The 20,502-nt window shown below is 47.2% G+C and overlaps 1 protein-coding gene across 1 annotated transcript in view; it reads left to right on the top strand.

The window, feature by feature from the left end:
* The window catches only part of SORL1 (sortilin related receptor 1), a 174,234-nt gene that overhangs the window by 144,512 nt on the left and 9,220 nt on the right, over nucleotides 1-20,502 (top strand). The window contains exons 36-45 of the mRNA XM_077776655.1: nucleotides 1,281-1,393; nucleotides 1,593-1,697; nucleotides 2,912-2,984; nucleotides 5,789-5,871; nucleotides 7,164-7,260; nucleotides 10,018-10,202; nucleotides 13,240-13,359; nucleotides 14,201-14,365; nucleotides 15,691-15,865; nucleotides 16,431-16,537. Of these exons, the coding sequence (XP_077632781.1) occupies nucleotides 1,281-1,393; nucleotides 1,593-1,697; nucleotides 2,912-2,984; nucleotides 5,789-5,871; nucleotides 7,164-7,260; nucleotides 10,018-10,202; nucleotides 13,240-13,359; nucleotides 14,201-14,365; nucleotides 15,691-15,865; nucleotides 16,431-16,537 (1,223 nt within the window). The remainder of the gene's footprint in view (nucleotides 1-1,280; nucleotides 1,394-1,592; nucleotides 1,698-2,911; nucleotides 2,985-5,788; nucleotides 5,872-7,163; nucleotides 7,261-10,017; nucleotides 10,203-13,239; nucleotides 13,360-14,200; nucleotides 14,366-15,690; nucleotides 15,866-16,430; nucleotides 16,538-20,502) is intronic.

Genomic DNA, 20,502 nt, shown 5'->3' with positions numbered 1-20,502 from the left:
TAGGGTTCATGGGTGCAGTACATTGGGGTTCCTATGCTAAGGCTGCATTGGTCAATTCAAGCCAAAAAGGGGGGTAAAGCTTTGTGGACCGCCCAAGGGGAAGGTCCAGGGAGGCGAGGGAGATCGTTGATCACACAGGCTGCTGGGAAGTCATATCAGGAACTCAGATTTGAATGTGTCTCTGTAGGCTACTTTCTGGGGCATGCGCTTGCATGAGGGGCTAGCTTCGGTTTAAGATGCCTGCAGACTGCTTGGCCCAACAAAATGGAAGCTCAGGTAGCGGGATGGTACTGCGAAGGAAGACCTTAGCTAAATTTTTGACACCATGGAGCTATCTTTGAAATACCCCACTCATTCATTTTCTTCCCACAGATAATTAGCTGAGCACCTAGTATTGCTCAGTTATGTTATATATGGGAGCTTCAGGGGAATGAGAACTTGGAAGGCTTGCCGACCACCTGTAGTTGATGAATATCATTGTTTTGGCTTTCTGGGGCTGCTGTAACAAACTGATGTGGACTGGGTAGCTTACATGACCGAAATCTGTCTTCCCACGATTCTGGAGGCTGGGAGTCCAAGATCAAGGTGCTTGCAGGGATTTTTCTTCTGAGGCCTCTCTCTCCTTGGTTTGTAGATAGTATCTTTTACGTGTGTGCGCGCGTGCACATGCGCTCGCACGCACAGGAAGAGTGGGTGGGCACCAGTTGAGCCCATAATATTTATTGTTTGTGGCTTATCCACATGGATAAGTTTGCCCAGAAAGTATTATAGCTGGTTTTCATGAATGGCTTCTCACTTGGCTCTTGAAGGCAAAAGGGAAGACCCAGAAATGTTTTGGCCATGCCTGTGCTGAAGTAATGCAGGAGCCTGCTTTGAAGGTGATCCCGTTCATTTGGGTACAGAAATTCTGTGCTGTTAGAAAGCCCTACTCCTCTGTGGTCAGGATCGTGGTGCTAGGGTTGTGTGAGAGAAGAGTCAAGGCAGCAGGTGTTATGCTTGGCAATTAGGATCTCAGCACTAAACACCTAGCGCCTGCAGGTGACTCTATCCTGCAGCCCCGGTGAGTTGCACACCTACATCACACGCGATGAAGCACAGGACACCTCACACTCCGGAAGAGCAGAAAGGTTTCTCTATGTGAAGGCCAAGCTACCTTTACCAGTGGCTTCTTCCCAACACTGGCTCTAGATTCTTTCTAGTCTTTGTTTTCCATCTCAGGGAAGTTCCTCCCATTTACCAACATGCAGATGGGCTCTAACCCTGCGTTGACTCTCTTCTAGTGCCAGACGCCCCTCGAAACCTGCAGCTGTCACTCCACAGGGAGGAAGAAGGCGTGATTGTGGCCCACTGGGTTCCTCCCATCCACACACATGGCCTGATTCGAGAGTACATTGTAAGCATCTGCACGGCGACCGTGTGACGCAGATTGTTCTGTGTGATTAGCGCTTGGTTAGGGGTAGCCTGGTAAATAGCGGTCTGCCTGTTAGAGCATTTTACCCCCCACCCCCCTCTCTCCTTCTGCCTCCTTGTCAGGTATCAGGATGTCCCTGACCATCGGGTTCCTTACTAATGATTTTTTCTTCTCGCTTCAGGTGGAATACAGCAGGAGTGCTTCCAAGATGTGGGCGTCCCAGAGGGCTACCAGTAACTTCACCGAAATAAAGAACTTAATGGTCAACGCTCCATATACCGTCAGAGTGAGTGTCAGCACCCATTGTGTCCATCCGGGCAGCCTTAGAGTGTGAGAGCTGAGCGCTCACCCTTATGGACTGCTTAGTAGTCTGCTAAATACCCAGCCCCTTACGCTGCGAGGCTGTCATTTTTTTTCAGCCTCTTAAACTGGTGCCACAGAGAACTTGAAATCAGAACTTCCCTCAGATAACCGAGAGTTTATGGTAAATGCAGCTTTACCTGCTTCCCACCCAGATTTTCTGCTAGCGTTCCAGCTCCCACACTTCTGCACTTACCACCTTTCNTTCTGCCTCCTTGTCAGGTATCAGGATGTCCCTGACCATCGGGTTCCTTACTAATGATTTTTTCTTCTCGCTTCAGGTGGAATACAGCAGGAGTGCTTCCAAGATGTGGGCGTCCCAGAGGGCTACCAGTAACTTCACCGAAATAAAGAACTTAATGGTCAACGCTCCATATACCGTCAGAGTGAGTGTCAGCACCCATTGTGTCCATCCGGGCAGCCTTAGAGTGTGAGAGCTGAGCGCTCACCCTTATGGACTGCTTAGTAGTCTGCTAAATACCCAGCCCCTTACGCTGCAAGGCTGTCATTTTTTTCAGCCTCTTAAACCGGTGCCACAGAGAACTTGAAATCAGAACTTCCCTCAGATAACCGAGAGTTTATGGTAAATGCAGCTTTACCTGCTTCTCACCCAGATTTTCTGCTAGCGTTCCAGCTCCCACACTTCTGCACTTACCACCTTTCTGCTGATTCTCAGGTGCACAGTGCAGAGCCACGGTCTTGGCATTTATAAGCCAATACTGCAGGGATCTTAAGCAATATATTACTAATACCTTTGGCAGAAAAGAGAGAGATTCTGTGCAGAACATGTTTTTTGGGACCCTTAAGTGCACACTCAGACTGCATGACCCTGATCATTTTCCCATTATTGTTTTCCTTATGTGTGTCTGTATGGGCCCACGCCTCCATGTGCACACGCACCCCCTGCCTTCTAGAAGAACCTTGACATCCATCAGTCCACACAAATGCCATCATGTCCTCACAGTCACAGCCCCCTGTGCCCAGGTTCCTCTCATTAGCCCTTGTATCAGTTGCTGGGGCCTCTGAGTGTCCCATTTGCCACCCTCAAGGCCACAGTCGCAGCCCCGTAGCTCACTCGGGACCCTTGCTGTATGGCACATTGCCTTTCTTTTCTACTAATTCACACTCTGATTTGAAAAGGTGGCTGCGGTGACTAGCCGTGGAGTCGGAAACTGGAGCGATTCTAAATCCATTACCACCATCAAAGGAAAAGGTAAATGGGTCCAGTGTTCGCAGATTTAGAGAAGAGAGAAACCCTTTGGAAATAACTTTCCGTATGACTGGGCAGTGGAGACACTGAGATGAGAAATCTTCACACATGCTCCTTCTCCCCCACGTGCACCCACATCCAGGTGTTTCCATACTGCCTTAGATACAAAGTTTCTTCGGGTGATGCAGAATGTCTTCCTCCTCCTCCTCCTAACCTGAGGGTTTGTAAGGATGCAAACATACAAAGGGATTTCTGAATCCCTCGTGCCCAGCTCTTATCCTCATGCACTGTATCCAAAATCAAAGGACTCCTTCCTTCTTGCGAAAGGTATAGGTGATTTTGTCCGTGTCCGTTGATGGTGTCTATAAGGGCACCCGGCTGACCCTTGCGACTTCCGCAGCGGTGCTGCAAATGGCATGGAGGTGGTGGTTCCTAACACCAGAGTGGAGCCTAGAGGTAGCTGACTGCCCGCCGAGGGCTGGCCCCTCCGAGCGCTCGCTGCTTCGCCCATCAGCCCATGTCACAGAACCCTCAGCACCCTCACAGCCCCCATAGGAACAGATCAAGATCCAGAAAGTGAAGTCACTTCCCACGTGGTCCATAAGGGGCAGAGGGCTGGGATCCAACTCCAAAGGCTGTGCCTTTCTCCACTGGGCTGCCCTGCCCCACCCCCCGGGCCGAGATGCGTGCCCCCGCCACGCTGTCCCGGCTCGCACGTGTTCCCACGAGCACAGCGCCCCGGCCTGGTTTCCTCCACCCTCTCATGTCCCTGGCGCTGAGGGCGAGCCCATGAAAGAGTCGATGAAGGAATGAATTAAAGCAATTAAACAGAGGCTCCTGGCTTACCTGGGGAGGCGGACCACCACTTGTGCTTCTCAGTGGGTTCCTGATCTTAGCCTCGGCACTCGCAGCTTTCGTTTCTGGACAGAAGTATCACACGGAATGCGATTGGGGGGGTTTACTTTAACTCAAGCCTGTGAGAAATAGGCTGTGGGTTTTGGAGAGTCACTATCTGGTTACCTTTAAAATTCGGGCTCGTTGAGATCAGGACAAGAGGAAGCCACACTTAAGTGAAGCCAGCTGCTTTGTAACAGGGTGCTTGTGGGTAATTAGAAAAAGTGGAGTGAGTTCACAGCCCCTGGGGTTTTTATTGTGTTGTCATTTCCCTCTGCAAAACCGATCAGAGCATGCTGGCTGTACCTACTGAAAAGAAGGGAGCCTGGAAGGTCAGCAATAAAACATGTACCTTGAATTCCCTAAATGCAAATCACACCTGCCTCAGAACGTGTCTTAAACTTCTTCTGTATGATTTTGATAGCCTTAGTTCATACAGGTTTTGCTTGGTTCAGGCACATGCAGGAGTCCACGGTGCACCGAGTCACAAAGCACGTGTTGTGTTCTGTCTGTGATCCTGTGTCGTTGTGATGTAACCCACAGGACAGACACGGCAGTGGAGTCAGCCAGAAGCACCACCTTCATCCCTGGGTGTGGTAGATTAGTAACAAGTGTGTTTCATTGAGTGCATGAGATTGAATACGTTGTATACTTCTTAGATACTAACCACCATGTTTGTTTTACATGAATTCATCTCCCTTAAAATTTACCAATCCTTTAAGTATTCCTATGCTCATTTGGTAGCTAAGGCAACTGGGCTTCGGAAAGGATTGTGACCTATCAGTCACCGCAATTATAATTCAGGTTGACTTTACAGCAGCACCTAACACTATTTTGCTCCGAGTCGGTGGCCTGAAACCCCTAATATCCTTTCTTCTTCTTGCCCTTAACATCCTTTTTTCTTCCGCATGCCCACTCTCATTATATGATTGGTCTTCTAGAGGGACTCCTCCAGAATGTGGTACATCTCTTTTATCTTTTACTACCATATCTTATCCTCTCTTTCAAGTGTCTCTTGCCTTGCATGTATAAGAGGCACGCATCCTAAAAAGTCAAGTATATGAGTTGTCATTAAAATACTGTCTTCTGGTCACAGTGATCCCATTAAGCCCTTTGGATTATGGCTGACAGAGCACGGTCCGCCATCTTGTGGACGGACCTTCTGAATGATACCTTCTGAATGATAAGTGCAAGTTCATCACTTGCACTGAGAGGGGTCTTTTCTCTCTGCCACTGTCTTTTCACACCCTCACCTTCCTGCCCCTGGTGCTCAGCTTGGGCTCTGTTCTTTTTGAAAATGCCAGTGACTTGCCAGTGCCTTCATCTGTCCTAGGTGGGACTTTATTGGAAATGGAAAGAAAAGGCACATTGGTTGAGTTAACATTAGTATGAAGAGAAGTAAGTTGCTTCCAGTTACAGTTGTTAAGTGTCCAAAATGGGAATTTGAACTCAGGTTTTCCAGACTCCAGAGGCCACATGGTTTCTGTTTTGCCGCACATGCATTCACGATTTATGCCTTACAATCTGGCCTGCCCTCAACTTTTGAAGAGGACTTGAGGCCACTAGGACTCCCTTACTGCCAGTAGAGGTGGTGCTTTCTGTGATCCCAGCACGTTTCAGAACGAGGCTGCGGCTAGGCTGTTTGGGGGCATTTACATACTGGAACTTCTCTGCTGGACCTAACTGCCAGGAGGGCCGCCTTAGCCAAGAGAGTTATGTGTTTGCCAGGCAACTGTGGACCCAACCTCCGCTTCAGGACAATAGCAGTAAAAGAGAGAGTGGAAGCAGCCCAAGAAATGCCCTTGCTTCCCCAACTACAAAGATTGCTCTGTCGAGTTGAAAACTGTGGAATCCTGTGCCTTCCTCACTTTTCATCATGTGCTTTCTCTTTTTGAATTCCTCTCTGTTTTCAGTGATCCCACCACCGGAGATCAGCATTGACAGCTACAGTGAGAATTCTCTCAGCTTCACCCTAACCATGGATGGTGACATCAAGGTAACTTGGAATTTCAAAAGAGCAGTGGGCGGGGCTCTACTTTGTATGGAGCTGGTGAGGCAGAGAGCAGAGAGATGAGATGAAGGAAAACAAATGATTTGATCCAGTACAACCAAAATACCACCACTAAATTGGTTCCTTCCCCCATGAAGAACAATGTCAATCTTTACACGTAATTGTTCTGCCCCAGCCCGGTGCCTTTCTGCCTCCTCCCCTTTTTTTTAAACCGTATAACTAAATGGTTCACAGCTACAGTGCAAATAAAGAGTTGGTGTTAACAGAATATGTATGCCCTGTAATTTTCAGCTTTATTGGATTTCCTGGTGCGAAGCACTAACGCAGAGGTTCCCACAGGGGAAGACAGAGTCGGATACCTTAGAAACATGCCCCCTCGAAGCCACCACTGCGCGCCCTCCCCTTCCCGCACCCTCTGTCCATTCTGCGAGGCATGCCTGCAAAGCCGGCCCCGCCGAGCTCCTCTGCGTGCCTGTGGTTTTCCAAGTTGAGATCTACCTTCCATAGTGTTCTTTCTTGTTTGCTTTGCCTCATTTCCCTACCTAGTCTGTGAAGCTGTGGTGGGGCAGACAGCCTTCAGAGCCCCCTTGTGCCATTTACTGGGCTACAGTTTGGCGGCATCAGCCGTTGGCTTCAGAGACCATTGATGTAAGAAATGGCCTTGACGTAAACCCCGTCTATGTACAGATTTTTGGTCATGAAAGCATTTTTATTTTTTGCTATTGTCCCATATTTAAAGATCTTTAGATCGAATCTCTTTATGAGCTCAGAACTTCAAAAAGGTAGGCTTTCCTGACCCATGGGTAGATTTGCTCCTGTTAGACAATAAGAGCTCAAAGGGACCCCCTTTTGTATCAACCTCTTGGCCTTGACCACAAGGGTTGCCTGAGCTAAGAGTTACCCTTAATTACCGTGACGTAATTGTCTTTAGTTTTTCCTCTTTCTGCCTTTATGAATTGAGTCTTGTCCTTTTATTCTGCATCAATGTTCTTGATTTCATCAAGCCCATATTTTATATTCTGCATAGTCTCGTGTTTGTTTTTAAAAATTTTTTTAACATTCATTTTTGAGAGAGAGCACGAGTGGGAGGGGGGCAGAGAGAGAGAGAGAGAGACACAGAATATGAAGCAAGCTGCAGGCTCTAAGCTGTCAGCACAGAGCCCGACATGGGGCCCAAACTCACAAACCAAGAGATCATGATCTGAGTCGAAGTTCAACACTTGCTGTGCTCCCGGACCATGTACTGTTCCCGTAACCTGTTTCCTGGTTCTTGGCAGGTGAATGGCTATGTGGTGAACCTCTTCTGGGCATTTGACACCCACAAACAAGAGAAGATCACTTTGAACTTCCGGGGGAGCATCTTATCACACAAAGGTAACACCTTGGAGCTAGTTGGCATGCAAGCAGGGAGGAGGAAGGAGATCGATACTTCATGGCGGCAGAGTTCGTGTTGGGGCCGCCTGGACGGGGGGGGGCTCTTCCCTGACTGCCATTGTGGGAGGGCCAAGGGAAGAGACTGTAAATGACCCCTGCCTCCGGGGAGGGGGGAAGTCTCCTTGGTGGCTTCTCAGCCCCCTTCTCTAGCTTGTTGGCTCTTATGGAAGTTGGAAGCTTCAAAGAGGAAAAACTGTAAAGAAGCTAGATTAACCCTCTACTGATGATTCTTTAGCTTCAAAAGAAAGTTCTGACAGTGAGTTGACCCTCTTTTCTGGCATTGGTTCACTCCTACTTTGCTAATGCAAGGTCTACAGGGCGTGGTGCATAGTTGGTATTCAAGGCACGTTTGTTGAATGAATGGATAAGGAAACTGGGCTAAGGGAGGAAAGAGGCACCCCAGTCCCTCTTCTATCTGTGTACCTACTGTGTGTAGGCATTTACCTAGGCATCGTTTGTAACCTAGGCACTTTATATAACCCCAGTAATGATTCTGTGGGATGTGCTCATTTCGTGGCTGAGAACCCAAGGTTCAGAGATAAAGTAATTCCCTTAGAAGGCGGCTGCTGCAGAACCTGCCTCTTTCTAATCTCTGGGACTGTGATCTGATTGTCTCAGTGTCACACCAGTAGAAATTGGCAGGATCAGAAACAGTCATCTTATCCCTTGCCTGAAATATATTGGGGCTAGCTAGATGTGAGGCACCGTGCCAAAGGCTTTTTTTTTTTCTTAAAGCATTTTCTTTTTGAATCCTTGCAATAGCAGCCACTCTAAGTGCAGTTGTTCTTTTCTGTCTTACAAACATGGAAATGGACTTCCTTTGAATACAGTTGACCTTGAACAGCCAGGGGTTAGAGGGCACTGACCCAGTTGAAAATCTGCATATCACTTTGGACTTCCCTAAAACTTAACTACTCTTGCTGATAACACAAACAGTTGATTAATACATATTTTGTATGTGGCATGTATTATATACTGTGTTCTTACAACAGAGTAATCTAGAAAAAAAGCATTCTTAAGAAAATCATAAGGAAGAGTCAACATACGCTTACAGTATCAGATTATAAAAACCCCATGTACAGGTGGGCCCACACAGGTTCAAACCCGTGTCCTAGGTGCAAAACTGTAGTTTTATATCCTGTCCTTTTCACTTAATATAAAGTTGTAAGAATTTTCTAGTCTCATTAAATATTCTTGGACACAACTTTTTTTTTTAATTTTTAAAATGTTTATTTTTGAGAGAGAGAGCACGAGTGGGTGAGGGGCAGAGAGAGAGGGAGACACAGAATCTGAAGCAGGCTGCAGGCTCTATGCTGTCAGCACAGAGCCCGATGCGGGGCCTGAACCCACCAACTGCAAGATCATGACCTGAGATGAAGTCGGATGCTTAACCGACTGAGCCACCCGGGTGCCCTGGAGACAGCTTTTAGTGGCTGCCCGATAGTTCATGGGATGCACAGTGTCTAACCATTGCCCTGCCTCTGGACAACCAATTTATGCACAGTTTCTTCTACTGATGGACATTCATAGTCCACAGATGTTTGATTTGCTCTGACTCCATGGGATGTCTGCATTGAAGGGCATGAAGGATCTCCAGACTCTTACACAACTCTCTAGGAATGTTGTACCAGTTTATATCCCCAGATGGTCAGCTTCTTTTTCTTTTTAAACATTTTATTTTGTTTTCTTGAGAGACAGAGCATGAGCAGGGGAGGGGCAGAGAGAGAAAGAGGGAGACACAGAATCTGAAGCAGGCTCCAGGCTCTGAGAGGTCCGCACAGAGCCTGACACAGGGGCTCAAACCCATGAACTGTGAGATCATGACCCAAGCTGAAGTCAGACGCTTAACCGACTGAGCCACCCGGGTGCCCTTCAGATGGTCAGCTTTAAAGAGACTACCCAGTGCCCATGCAAATGTGTAATTTGTAGGAGTCATCAGTAAATAATGCTGGGATGAATTTGTAAAACAATGAAAATCCTACAGCATATGGGTCTCACTTAAATTGAGAGATTACCTTTAAAGAAATAGGGTATCAGGTACCCAGGTATCAGGGCACCTGGGTGGCTCAGTCAGAACAGCCTGAGACTCTTCATCTCAGGGTCATGAGTTCAAGCCCCACACTGGGTAGAGATTTAAAAAAAAAATTAAGAAATAAGGTGTTGTATAGCAAGGTACAAATTCTTTNGATGAATTTGTAAAACAATGAAAATCCTACAGCATATGGGTCTCACTTAAATTGAGAGATTACCTTTAAAGAAATAGGGTATCAGGTACCCAGGTATCAGGGCACCTGGGTGGCTCAGTCAGAACAGCCTGAGACTCTTCATCTCAGGGTCATGAGTTCAAGCCCCACACTGGGTAGAGATTTAAAAAATTAAGAAATAAGGTGTTGTATAGCAAGGTACAAATTCTTATTTTTAATTAAAGTTTTGATTTTAATTCCAGTATTAATATCCAGCGTTATATTAGTTTCAGGTGTACAACATAGTGATTCATCAGTTCTATACATCACTCAGTGCTCATCATGATGAATGTGCTCTTTAATCCCCATCATCTAGTTCACCCAGCCCCCCTACCTCCCCTCTGGTAATGCCGGTGTGTTCTCTATAGTTAAGAGTCTATTTCTTGGTTTGTCAAGACACAGATTCTTGACTGACACCTCCAGCTCCCTCCTGACATCTTGTCCCTGATTTTAGTTACCAATTTGACTGCTCATACGTCTTATGAGATTTCTGCCTGGGCCAAGACTGATTTAGGGGACAGTCCTCTGGCATTCGAGCATGTCATGACCAAAGGAGTCCGCCCACCTGCTCCTAGCCTCAAAGCCAAGGCCATCAATCAGACTGCAGTGGAATGCACCTGGACTGGCCCCAGGAATGTGGTAAGTCAGCTAGACTGACCATTGCAGGGTCAGTATGGGCTCTCCCCTGATGCTAGGCATTGGGCAACCCGAGCGAGGGCTTTCTCCTCTGTTACTGCTTCCTCCTTTCTCACCCAAACACCAACTGCCCTCTTGGTCAGTTCTGGATTACCTTCTAGAGGCACCCGCCATCCCAGCCCCAGCATCCCTTTCCACACCTTGGCCTAGAAGCTGAGAGAAAATGCGCATGCTCTTTGCTGTGGAAGAGACTGTGAGTTTGAAGAAGGGGCCATGTTCCTGTAATGGCTGACTCACTTTGGCTCATGGGCATGGTGACATTAGCAGCACTAACAGACCCCTCCAACTCTTCCCCACCTATGTGACCCCCCACCCATAGGTTGCCTTCTTGGGCTGCTTCTGCCACATGTGCCTGTCCTCCCCTCTTCATCCTAGTGTCTCTATTGCACGTTGTATAGGTCTTTTTTTTTTTTTTTTTTGGTTATTATGTATGCATTTTGACTCACTCTGATCAGATTTGTGCTTCCTTTTTGAAGCTGGTTTTTATTTCCCGTACCTCCCCAGTGTGTAACTTCCTTTGCGTTTAGATGGGTTTTCCCAAGGTTCTTGGCACATTTTCACCCCCTCCTGCCTCTGCACCTTGGCCTGTGCTCTTTCTCCTCCTGGAGTCCTTCTGTCCTTCTGGCCTACGATCCAGTCCTACTGGCTTCTACCTGATCTCTTTCCCTTATGAACCTCCGTGAAATTTATAGTTGGTGCCATTCAGACTACTGTTTGATTAGATACCACTTTATCCTCGTTGATGTTTTCCATGCGTTATTTATCTCCCTAGTTTGTAAGCTCCTTGAGGGGAAGGGTTTCTGAGTTTTCCAAATGGAGAAGCCCATAGAACTAAATGCGTAAGCGAGACTTAGCAAGTCCTCACAGTGACTGGTAAGGATGGAGGCCTGTGTCTTGTCTTCTGACGGCATCTCCAGTGTGCATTTGGAGCAGGACTGAGCGATGGGGAATGAACCAAGGTTTGCACGTAATTGTGATTATAAGGTTGGCTTTGAAGAAAGAAGGAGAAGTAAGGCATCCCAAGAACCCATTATCCTTCTTCTCCCACATAATCTTTTCATCAGCCCTGTGGGGTCAGTGTTCTCAGTTTACCAGTGAGGACACTTAGGCCCAGAGGGGTCAAGTGGCTCTCCAGAATTGAAGCTGGAGGAAACCGTAAACCAGGTCGAGCTCCGGGCTGGCTCGTGTGACAGCTTCTGCCCCTTTGTTGCTCCAGAGTCTGATTCTCAGGTAGGGACAGAGATGAGATGCCCAGAGCCAGGCCCAGGACCCCCCTTTCCCTCGAAATAGACTCTCCTCACAAAGGGCCTTTCCAGCTTTTATGCCCAGCCAAGGGCATGGCCACCTTGTCACACCCAAGCGTGTTTGCAGAGTAGGGCCTAGCGCACAGCACCCTGGAATGTTCCTTGACCCCAGGGTCTCTAACATGGACTCGGAGAAGTAGCCTGTTCTGCTGGTCCTTGCTCGTCGTAGCTTGCAGAGGGCAGGGGGCCCATGAAATCACCTGTAGGAAGCTCTCCGCTTCTTCCCGACTTCAGTCCACCGAGGACTGGAATTCGTCACTCACGGTTGTCCTCTCCACCATGGGAACTGCCACAGCTGCTGTCCATCTCTGGGGGCCTCTTGCGCCCTGGCCTCTTTGGCTCCTGGAGCCCTCTCTTGGCCCCTGGCCAGAGCCACCCCTCCCCATCCCCACTCCCAGCAGCCCCTGGGCCTCTCCTCTGAGCCCAAAGGCCCCCACCCCCACCTTGTGCTTTGAGCACCCTCATTTCCCTATTTCTACTCCATTTGCTTTGCCTCTGACACCCTTGAGCCCCCTAATTCTTTCTTTCCTCACCTCCTGTCAGCTTATCACCCTTTGGGGCTTCCTGTCCCCTTCCCCGTACGCCTTCCCCTCTCTGGCCATGACTGCTGAGCAGCTTTGAGAAAATGCACAGCTGTAGGGGCTTCGGAAGGCCCTGAGCCATGCCTGAGGTCCCACCACCTCTTTAGACTTGTACAGCCCTCTTCAAGTCCCCGTCCTACCTGCCCATGGGGGCTTTTATGCCACTGGAGAGAGAAAGCTCCCTCAGCACTTTACTGCCCCTTCCCCACTATAAACCCCCAGCGGCCCTCCCCTACCCCAAGCCCATCAAATCCCCTGTCCCTGCTTTAAACTCTCAGTTTTCCACCCATATCAGCAGAGGTTCAGAATGGCCACATAGCACAGAGCCGAAAGTGAAGGTGGAGTCCTTCGACCGGCCTGGGTTTAAACAGCAGCAGCACGGTTTGACCCGGGACCCAGGGTGCCTGTGGCATCCATCGTTAAGGTCGCCTCAAGGTCTGGAAGGTCTGGAGCTACACCATCATCTGTGTTCCAGGCAGGAGGAGGGCTGAAGGAAGGACTCCTCGCTCTATATTAATGAGCTGTCACTCAGGTCTGCTTAAAGCTCACTGGCCAGAACTTTGCCACGTGGCATCCCAGCTTCCAGGGAGGTGGGAAGTGTAGATTTTCTCCCAGGTGGCAATTCTCGCCAAGAACCAGGATCCTCCTAAGGAGGGGAGGAAGAGTGGGTGGGTTCTGGGCACCCCGCCTTGTCCACCCTGCTGCCTCCTCTCCTCACCTCCCCTCCACAAACACCGTCGCTTCCTCCCCATCCTCACTTCTGCTCAGCTCCCCACTTCCGTACAGTCTTTCCCTGTAGCATCCCGCTGTGTACATGAACTTGTCATTTATAATTGTGTTTGTTTTTCTTCTCTGCTCCTCCTTCCTCCAAAAGCGAGGAGGACAGAGAGCATACGCTGTGTTCATCTTGGTGGCTGTGAGCTCCGTGTGTGCCCCAGCGCACCTTCTCCGTACATGCTGATGAAATACATCCTGAATGAAGACCTCTCTCTTCTGAGCTTCCGTGAAGCAGTTCCCAGGGGCATAGATGAGGGATTTCAGGAGAATGAAGTCCCTGGCCGCCCAGCTCATGTCCTTTTCCGTCCTGTTTACCAGGTTTATGGCATTTTCTATGCTACATCCTTCCTTGACCTCTATCGCAATCCGAAGAGCTTGACTACTTCACTCCACAACAAAACAGTCATTGTCAGTAGGGACGAGCAGTATCTGTTTCTGGTAAGTTTTCCCATACCAGGGAGTACAGATAATGTTCTTGTTTTTTTTCCAAGGATGGCTTAAAGCCTGTGTGCCTAGCTCAGAACTGGACCTGGGGAGCTGGTCGCGTGACTCCAGGATCCAAGTGTGTGAGGACAGGGTACTGTAGAAGCATCAAGTTACTGCTTGAAAACCAGAACGAATGACCCCTTAACCAGCTGCAGCTCCCTGGCGCAGGATTGGCGAACTTGGCAAATGGGTCGTGGGAATAGATGCACACCACTTTTGTCAGATTCCATGTCTCGAAACATAGCCCACAAATACTTTTCTACATGTGTGCCAAGCTCTATGGAAAAAGGTGTTTGGTACACTATTGCTTGTGATAGCAGGAGATTTGAAACAACTGGCTGGCGGGACTGGGTAAGAATATTGTGGCTGATCCTTGCAATGAAATACAAGGCATCCCTTCAAAAGAAACAGAGCTCTGTACTGAGGTGGAAACATCTCTATGCTATATAATTAAGGGAAGGAAGTGAAGAGCCTAATAATATGTGTAATATTTTCTCATGTGTGTAAAAAATTTGAGAAAAACAGGCTATGTACGTGCACATAGAAGTGTGTATCTGTAGGCACCCAATGTAGATCTGTGCTTATGTATGCACAGGACACTTCTGGAAGTAAGCACAGAAAACCGTTACCAGTGATACTTCTGGGGAAATGGATTAGAGATCTGGGGTAGGTGGGAGTTATTTTACGTTTTGTATCTTCTTTTGCAATGATTGAATCTTCATTGCATACATGTATCACTGTTGGGAAAGATGGCCTAGCACAGACGCCCTGCGTCCACGTGGTATTGTTTCAGGTGCGGGTGGTGGTGCCCTACCTAGGACCGTCCTCTGACTATGTCGTGGTAAGGATGATCCCCGACAATAGGCTCCCACCTCGTCACCTGCATGTGGTTCACACCGGCAAAACCTCAGCTGTCATCAAGTGGGAGTCCCCGTATGATTCTCCGGACCAGGACTTGGTGAGCAGGCCGGGCATCCGGCCAGCTGTGTGTGCTCTTGGCATGGTGTGGGAGCACAGAGGGGGTCCTGTAGCGGGGCAGGAAATAGGCCCAGTCGCGGGGGCTGAGCNTGGCCACAGCTGGGGTCCTTGTAGGTGCCTCTTCTTAACTATTGCTTCTTCACGATTTCCAGCTGCCATATTGGTTTGTCTCTCTTTCTTCTCTGCCTTCTCCCCTTCCCTTCCTTGACCCTCTGAAGCAGGGTTGGCAAACAAATGCCTGCAGGCCGAGTCTAGGTCATCGCTTGCTTTTGTAAATGCAGTTTATTAGAGCTGAACTGTTGCCATTCGTGTACATCTCACCTATGGCTGCTGCCATGTTACATGTGGCAGAATTGAATGCTTGTGGTAGAGCCCCGTTTGGCATTCAAAGCCTAAAGGTATTTTGTATCTGAGCCTTTACCAAAAAAGTTTGCTGGCCCCTGGTCTAAAAGAAGAGGCATTAATTCTGGAAAAGAGCTTTCATTTTCCTTTGCTCCAAGCTGCCTTCTTCCTTCTCCCAGGTTTGGGTGGTTTTATTTATTTATTTTTTTAATTTTTAAAAAAATTTTTATTTAAAAAAATTTTTTTAATCTTTATTTTTGAGTGAGAGAGAGAGCACAAGTGGGGGAGGGGCAGAGAGGGTGGAGACACAGAATCCAAAGCAGGCCCCAGGCTCTGAGCTGTCAGCACAGAGCCCGACCCAGGGCTTGAACTCACGAACCATGAAATCATGATCTGAGTCCAAGTCCAACGCTTAACTGACCGAGTACCCTGGGGTGGGTGGTTTTAGATCCTTGGTTGCTAAGGTTCTCCTTGACTTGCAGCCTCTTCCTGGCAATAGGGTCTCCTGCACCTAACACGTGTCCCCGTGTTTTCTTCTTGCATTCATATGTGTGAGAAGCAGGCTGGCGGCGAGAATAAGCAGAGCTTTCTGTCCTTTCGTTATCTCCTGTGACAACATCCCAAAACTATCACAGCTGGGGAGAGACACTGAACACTGAATTTGGATTTTTCTTGCCTTTTCCAACCTCTTGGCTGATGCCACAATAAATGTAACGTTCCCTAGGCTTGTGTTTTGGGTCGAGTTGATAATTCTGTGCACAGTTCTGGGAACGAATCAGATTTGGACCTGCCCCTCCCCCCAAAGGCTTTCCAAAGATCCGAGTCAGACTGTGGGGCTCAAAACATTGTTGCTATGGGTCGCAGCCACTGATGCACTTAAGTGATGTCATCCACCGATGAATTGCAGAGAGTCAAAAATGCCAAGTTTCTGATTACCATTAAGGTCTGTTCTTCTTGTTCTAGTTATATGCAATTGCAGTTAAAGATCTAATAAGGAAGAGTGACAGAAGCTACAAAATAACATCCCGCAACAGTACTGTGGAATACACCCTTAACAAATTGGAACCTGGAGGAAAATACCACGTCATTGTCCAGCTGGGAAACATGAGCAAAGATTCCAGCATAAAAATCACCACAGGTAAACAGGAGAGAGATCAGGAGGCTTCTCGCACAGCGAAGTAGCCACAGGGCTGCCAGGAAGCCTGTAGGCATGGGACGTCTGTCAGGAACTGCGTGGCCAGACGCTCCCTTCCGTGTCCACGCCTGGTGGGCAGGGCAGCGTTCCAGTGCCGGGGCTACAGGGGGGTGGGCTGGAGGGGCGCCTGTCATTCTCCACATCCTAAGTCTCTTTCACGCTCCTTCACAGACTGAAACCAGAGCGGAAGTCCAGGAAAGGCTTTGAGACCATGGTCTGTCCCACCCCTTCCCTTTCTCCCCCACCCCATTTGTTTTCAGCCATTTGTGGCTCTGAGGGCCACTCAGTAGGTGCTGTCCAAATTCTTGACTCACCGTATTATAATAGCAAAAAAAGAGGTGCCACTTAGAGAGTGTCTGCCCTGTGCTAGGCTCTATGTGTGTGTTTCTTGTTCCTTAACCTCGCCTTTCAAGTTAGCATTTATTTCACCTCCTTCCGACAGACCAGAAAGAACAGCGATTTCAATATATAGCCACTAACCACATCGTGTTGTATCTTTAATTTTCAGTTTCATTGTCTGCACCTGATGCCTTAAAAATCATAACAGAAAATGACCATGTTCTCCTGTTTTGGAAAAGTCTAGCTCTGAAGGAAAAGCATTTCAACGAAAGCAGGGTGNCTAATTGTGATTCAGCTGTAGAGCTGAGCTCGTTACCTGCTTGCTGGCATCAATGGGGGAGAGAGAAGGAATAGGGCAAGGGAGTGAACTTGAGAACAAAGGGCCATTTTCTGTGGGCTTGCTAATTACTGAGAGGTTTATGCTGCCCATTAAAGAAGAGAGGCCCTGCACTAAGCACCTTTCATTCCTGAACTCGTTTCTCCCCGCAAGGCAGGGGAAGTGGCCGGAGCCTCCCTGGGCCGTCTGACATTCTGAGAGCAGTGGCCTCAGTGGACTGAGCTACACCCGCACCCTGGCATTGCGATTTCTTTCCCGTGATGTCCAAGGGACCACAAAGTACCTGAGATAGTCCATTGACCTGCGGAAAAGACTTTTTTGGTTTTGTTTTGACATTGGCAGACCCATGACTGTATTCGCAACAGGAGACGAGAGGGAGGAGGAAGGCGAATAGATCTGCTGATCTGCCACCCAAAGGTGGACAGGTTCTTGAGTGGACTTGGCTTGTCCCCATTGTCAGCAAAGCACGAGCTACAGAGATACACGTTAAATCCACTGTGGCTCTTTCGGGGTACAGTGTCGGTCAAGGGCACTGGGGTTATTATTATTAGGGTCACCCCCTAATGCCAGGAGCAAAGCTAGATTAAAATTTGAAAAGCCTCACGACTCTCCCCGCTGTGACATATAAATGGTTAATATACTCAGATATAAAGAAAGCAGTCAAAGCAGTTCAAAAGAGTAATATTCTGATTTTGGAAAAGGTACCAGTAACACAGTAAAAACTCCAATATCAGGAGGCACGTGAAAAAAAGGATCAACCTCACTAGTGATCTCAACACCAAAGATCGGACACTTTCACATTAAATTGGCCAAGTTTTGGGGGGAAGAGCATTACCAGAATGAGCCATAAATGAGGAGATTAACATGCTGGGAATATGAATCAGTTCAGCCTTTCTGTAAGGCACTTTGGTAATAACGTGTCAGGAATAAAAGCGTCCACATCCTTTGACCCAGCAGTTCTTTCAGGATTTTATTCTCAGGCAACAATGTGCATAAAGAATTTATGCACAAGGCTGTTCAGGGCACTTTTATTTCTGGTAGGAAGAAAAAAGAAACAACTTTAATGTTCAAAAGAAGAGGATGTGTAATAGTTTATTAAATGAATGACTGATGTGTATATCATTTACGTGTTTTTCTTGATATCTTTATGTATGTTGCAAACATGCTACAGCAAATGCATATTAGATAGAAGTAATCAATACTGTTTTCTAAAGAAGAATGGAGGGACAGGATTACAGGTGGGTGGTATTGGGAGGCCTAGTTTGGCAGCCAATTATCTACCTCATGTGTGGTAGAAGCCCAGCTTTTAGGTTGAGGTGGCCGATCAGTACTTTGCTCCCAGTGAGAGCTCTGGCATAAGCACATAGCATATCCTTCTTCTTTCCCTCCCGCTTAGAGTTCAGAAAACAGACAGGTCAATGGACTGGGGACCAAGTGAGAATGCAGTGGGCCCAATATGTGGATAGAGCTAAGAGAGGAGGGCTCTTTTGGGTGCTGGTGGGGTGGGAGTTGGTAGCTTTGACTCTGGAATGCTTGGAGATTATCAGAGAAGTCTGGGAGTCAGTTCTGACCACAGCCCAATGTTGAGGTGCTTTCTAGTCAAGGCCAAGTTAGTCTGGAGCCACCATCAGCCCAGAGGAGCTAGAAAGTAAGGAGCTAGGGAGTGAGCTCTGGGCTGACAGTGGAGTTCCCACACACCATTCTCCCTACAAATGTCCTGACTTTTCCAGCCTCACTGCTGGAGGCCACCGTGACCTGGGTTTATTATTAGCCCAATCCCATTACAGCAAACTCTTACTGAATTGTCCAGATTCTTTGTGCCATTCATAGCACTCGAGATGAGTGGACTCTCGACCAGAATTTTGGATGTGTACCAAAATATTTGTTAAAATGAGCTTTTATTTTTTTAAGTAGTTTATTGTCAAGTTGGTTTCCATATAACACCCAGTGCTCATCCACAAGTGCCCTCCTCCATGCCCATCACCCCCATCCCCCCANTTGCTGGGTCTCTGTCTGGCCTGGGAATCAAAATGATGCTGGCTTCATAAAATGAGTCCAGAAGTTTTCCTTCGATTTCTGTTTTTTGGAACAGCTTGAGAAGAATGGGTATTAATTCTGTTTTAAATGTCTGGTAGAATTCCCCAGGGAAGCCATCTGGCCCACGGCTCTTATTTGTTGGGAGATTTTTGGTAACTGATTCGATTTCTTAACTAGTTACGGGTCTGTTCAGATTTTCTATCTCTTCCCATGTGAATTTTGGTAGTGAGTGTGTGTTTAGAAATTTGTCCATTTCTTCGAAGTTGTCTAGTTTGTTGGCATATAATATTTCATAGTATTCCCTGATAATTGCTTGTATTTCTGAGGGGTTGTAATCAGTCCGTTTTCATTCATTATTTTGTCTATTTGAGTCCTCTCTCTTTTCTTTTTGAGAAACCTGGCTAGAGGTTTGTCAATTTAGTTTATTTTTTCAAAAAACCAAGTCTTGGCTTCATTGATCTGTTCAACTGTTTCTTTGGTTTCTGTAGTGTTTATTTCGGCCCTGATTTTTATGATTTCTCTTCTTCTACTGGGTGTGGGGTGCTCTTGTTGCTCTCTCTCTAGTTGCTTTAGGTGCACTGTTAGATTTTGCACTTACACTTTTTCTCATTTCTTCAAACACACCTGGAGTGCAATGTACTTTCTCGTAGGACTGCTTTCACTGCATCCCATAGAGTTTGGATTGTTGTNGTTTATTTTTTCAAAAAACCAAGTCTTGGCTTCATTGATCTGTTCAACTGTTTCTTTGGTTTCTGTAGTGTTTATTTCGGCCCTGATTTTTATGATTTCTCTTCTTCTACTGGGTGTGGGGTGCTCTTGTTGCTCTCTCTCTAGTTGCTTTAGGTGCACTGTTAGATTTTGCACTTACACTTTTTCTCATTTCTTCAAACACACCTGGAGTGCAATGTACTTTCTCGTAGGACTGCTTTCACTGCATCCCATAGAGTTTGGATTGTTGTGTTCTCATTTTCATTTGTTTCCATATATTTTTTAATTTCTTTTCTAATTGCCTGATTGGCCCATTCGTTCTTTAGTAGGGTGTTCTTTAACCTCCATGTTGTTGGAGGTTTTCCAGGCTTCTTCCTGTGATTGATTTCAAGTTTCATAGCATTGTGATATGAAAGTGCGCATGGTATGATCTCAATTCTTTTATATTTATTGAGGGCTGCTTTATGTCCCAGTATGTGGTCTATCCTGGAGAATGTGCCATGCGGTCTTGAGAAGAAAGTGAATTCCATGGCCTCAGGATGTAGAGTTCTAAATATATCTGTCAGATCCATCTGGACCAATGTGTCATTCAAGTCCATTGTTTCTTTAGTGATTTTCTGTCTAGTTGATCTATCCATTTGTGTAAGTGGAGTATTAAAGTCCAGTGCTATTNTTCTGGCCTGCCAAGTTTCAGTAGATAGGTCTGTCACCACTCTGATAGGTTTCCCTTTGTACGTTAGGGCCCTTTTCTCCCTAGCTGCTTTCAGAATTCTCTCTGTGTCCTTATATTTTGCCAGTTTCACTATGATATGTCGTGCAGAAGATTGCTTCAAATTATGTCTGAGGGGAATCCTCTGGTTCTCTTGGATTTCAACGTCTGTGTTCTCCTCCCGATTGGGGAAGTTCTCTGCTATAATTTGTTCCAGGACTCCTTCAGCACCTTTCCCTCTCCCTTCCTCTTCTGGGATTCCTATGATACGGATATTGTTCTGTTTGATTGTATCACTGAGATCTCGAACTCTTCTTTCATGTTCCTGGATCAGTTTATCTCTCTTTTACTCAACTTCCTCCTTTTCTATAGTTGTGTCTTCAAAATCACTTATTCTCCTTTCTGCCTCTTCACTCCATGCATTGGACGCCTCCATTTTATTATGTATCT

This window comes from Crocuta crocuta, unplaced genomic scaffold (assembly GCF_008692635.1).
Source record: "Crocuta crocuta isolate KB4526 unplaced genomic scaffold, BGI_CrCroc_1.0 scaffold271, whole genome shotgun sequence".
Lineage (NCBI taxonomy): Eukaryota > Metazoa > Chordata > Mammalia > Carnivora > Hyaenidae > Crocuta > Crocuta crocuta.
Note: the sequence above shows the minus strand (reverse complement) of the source record. Positions and strands in the feature narration are given on the sequence as shown.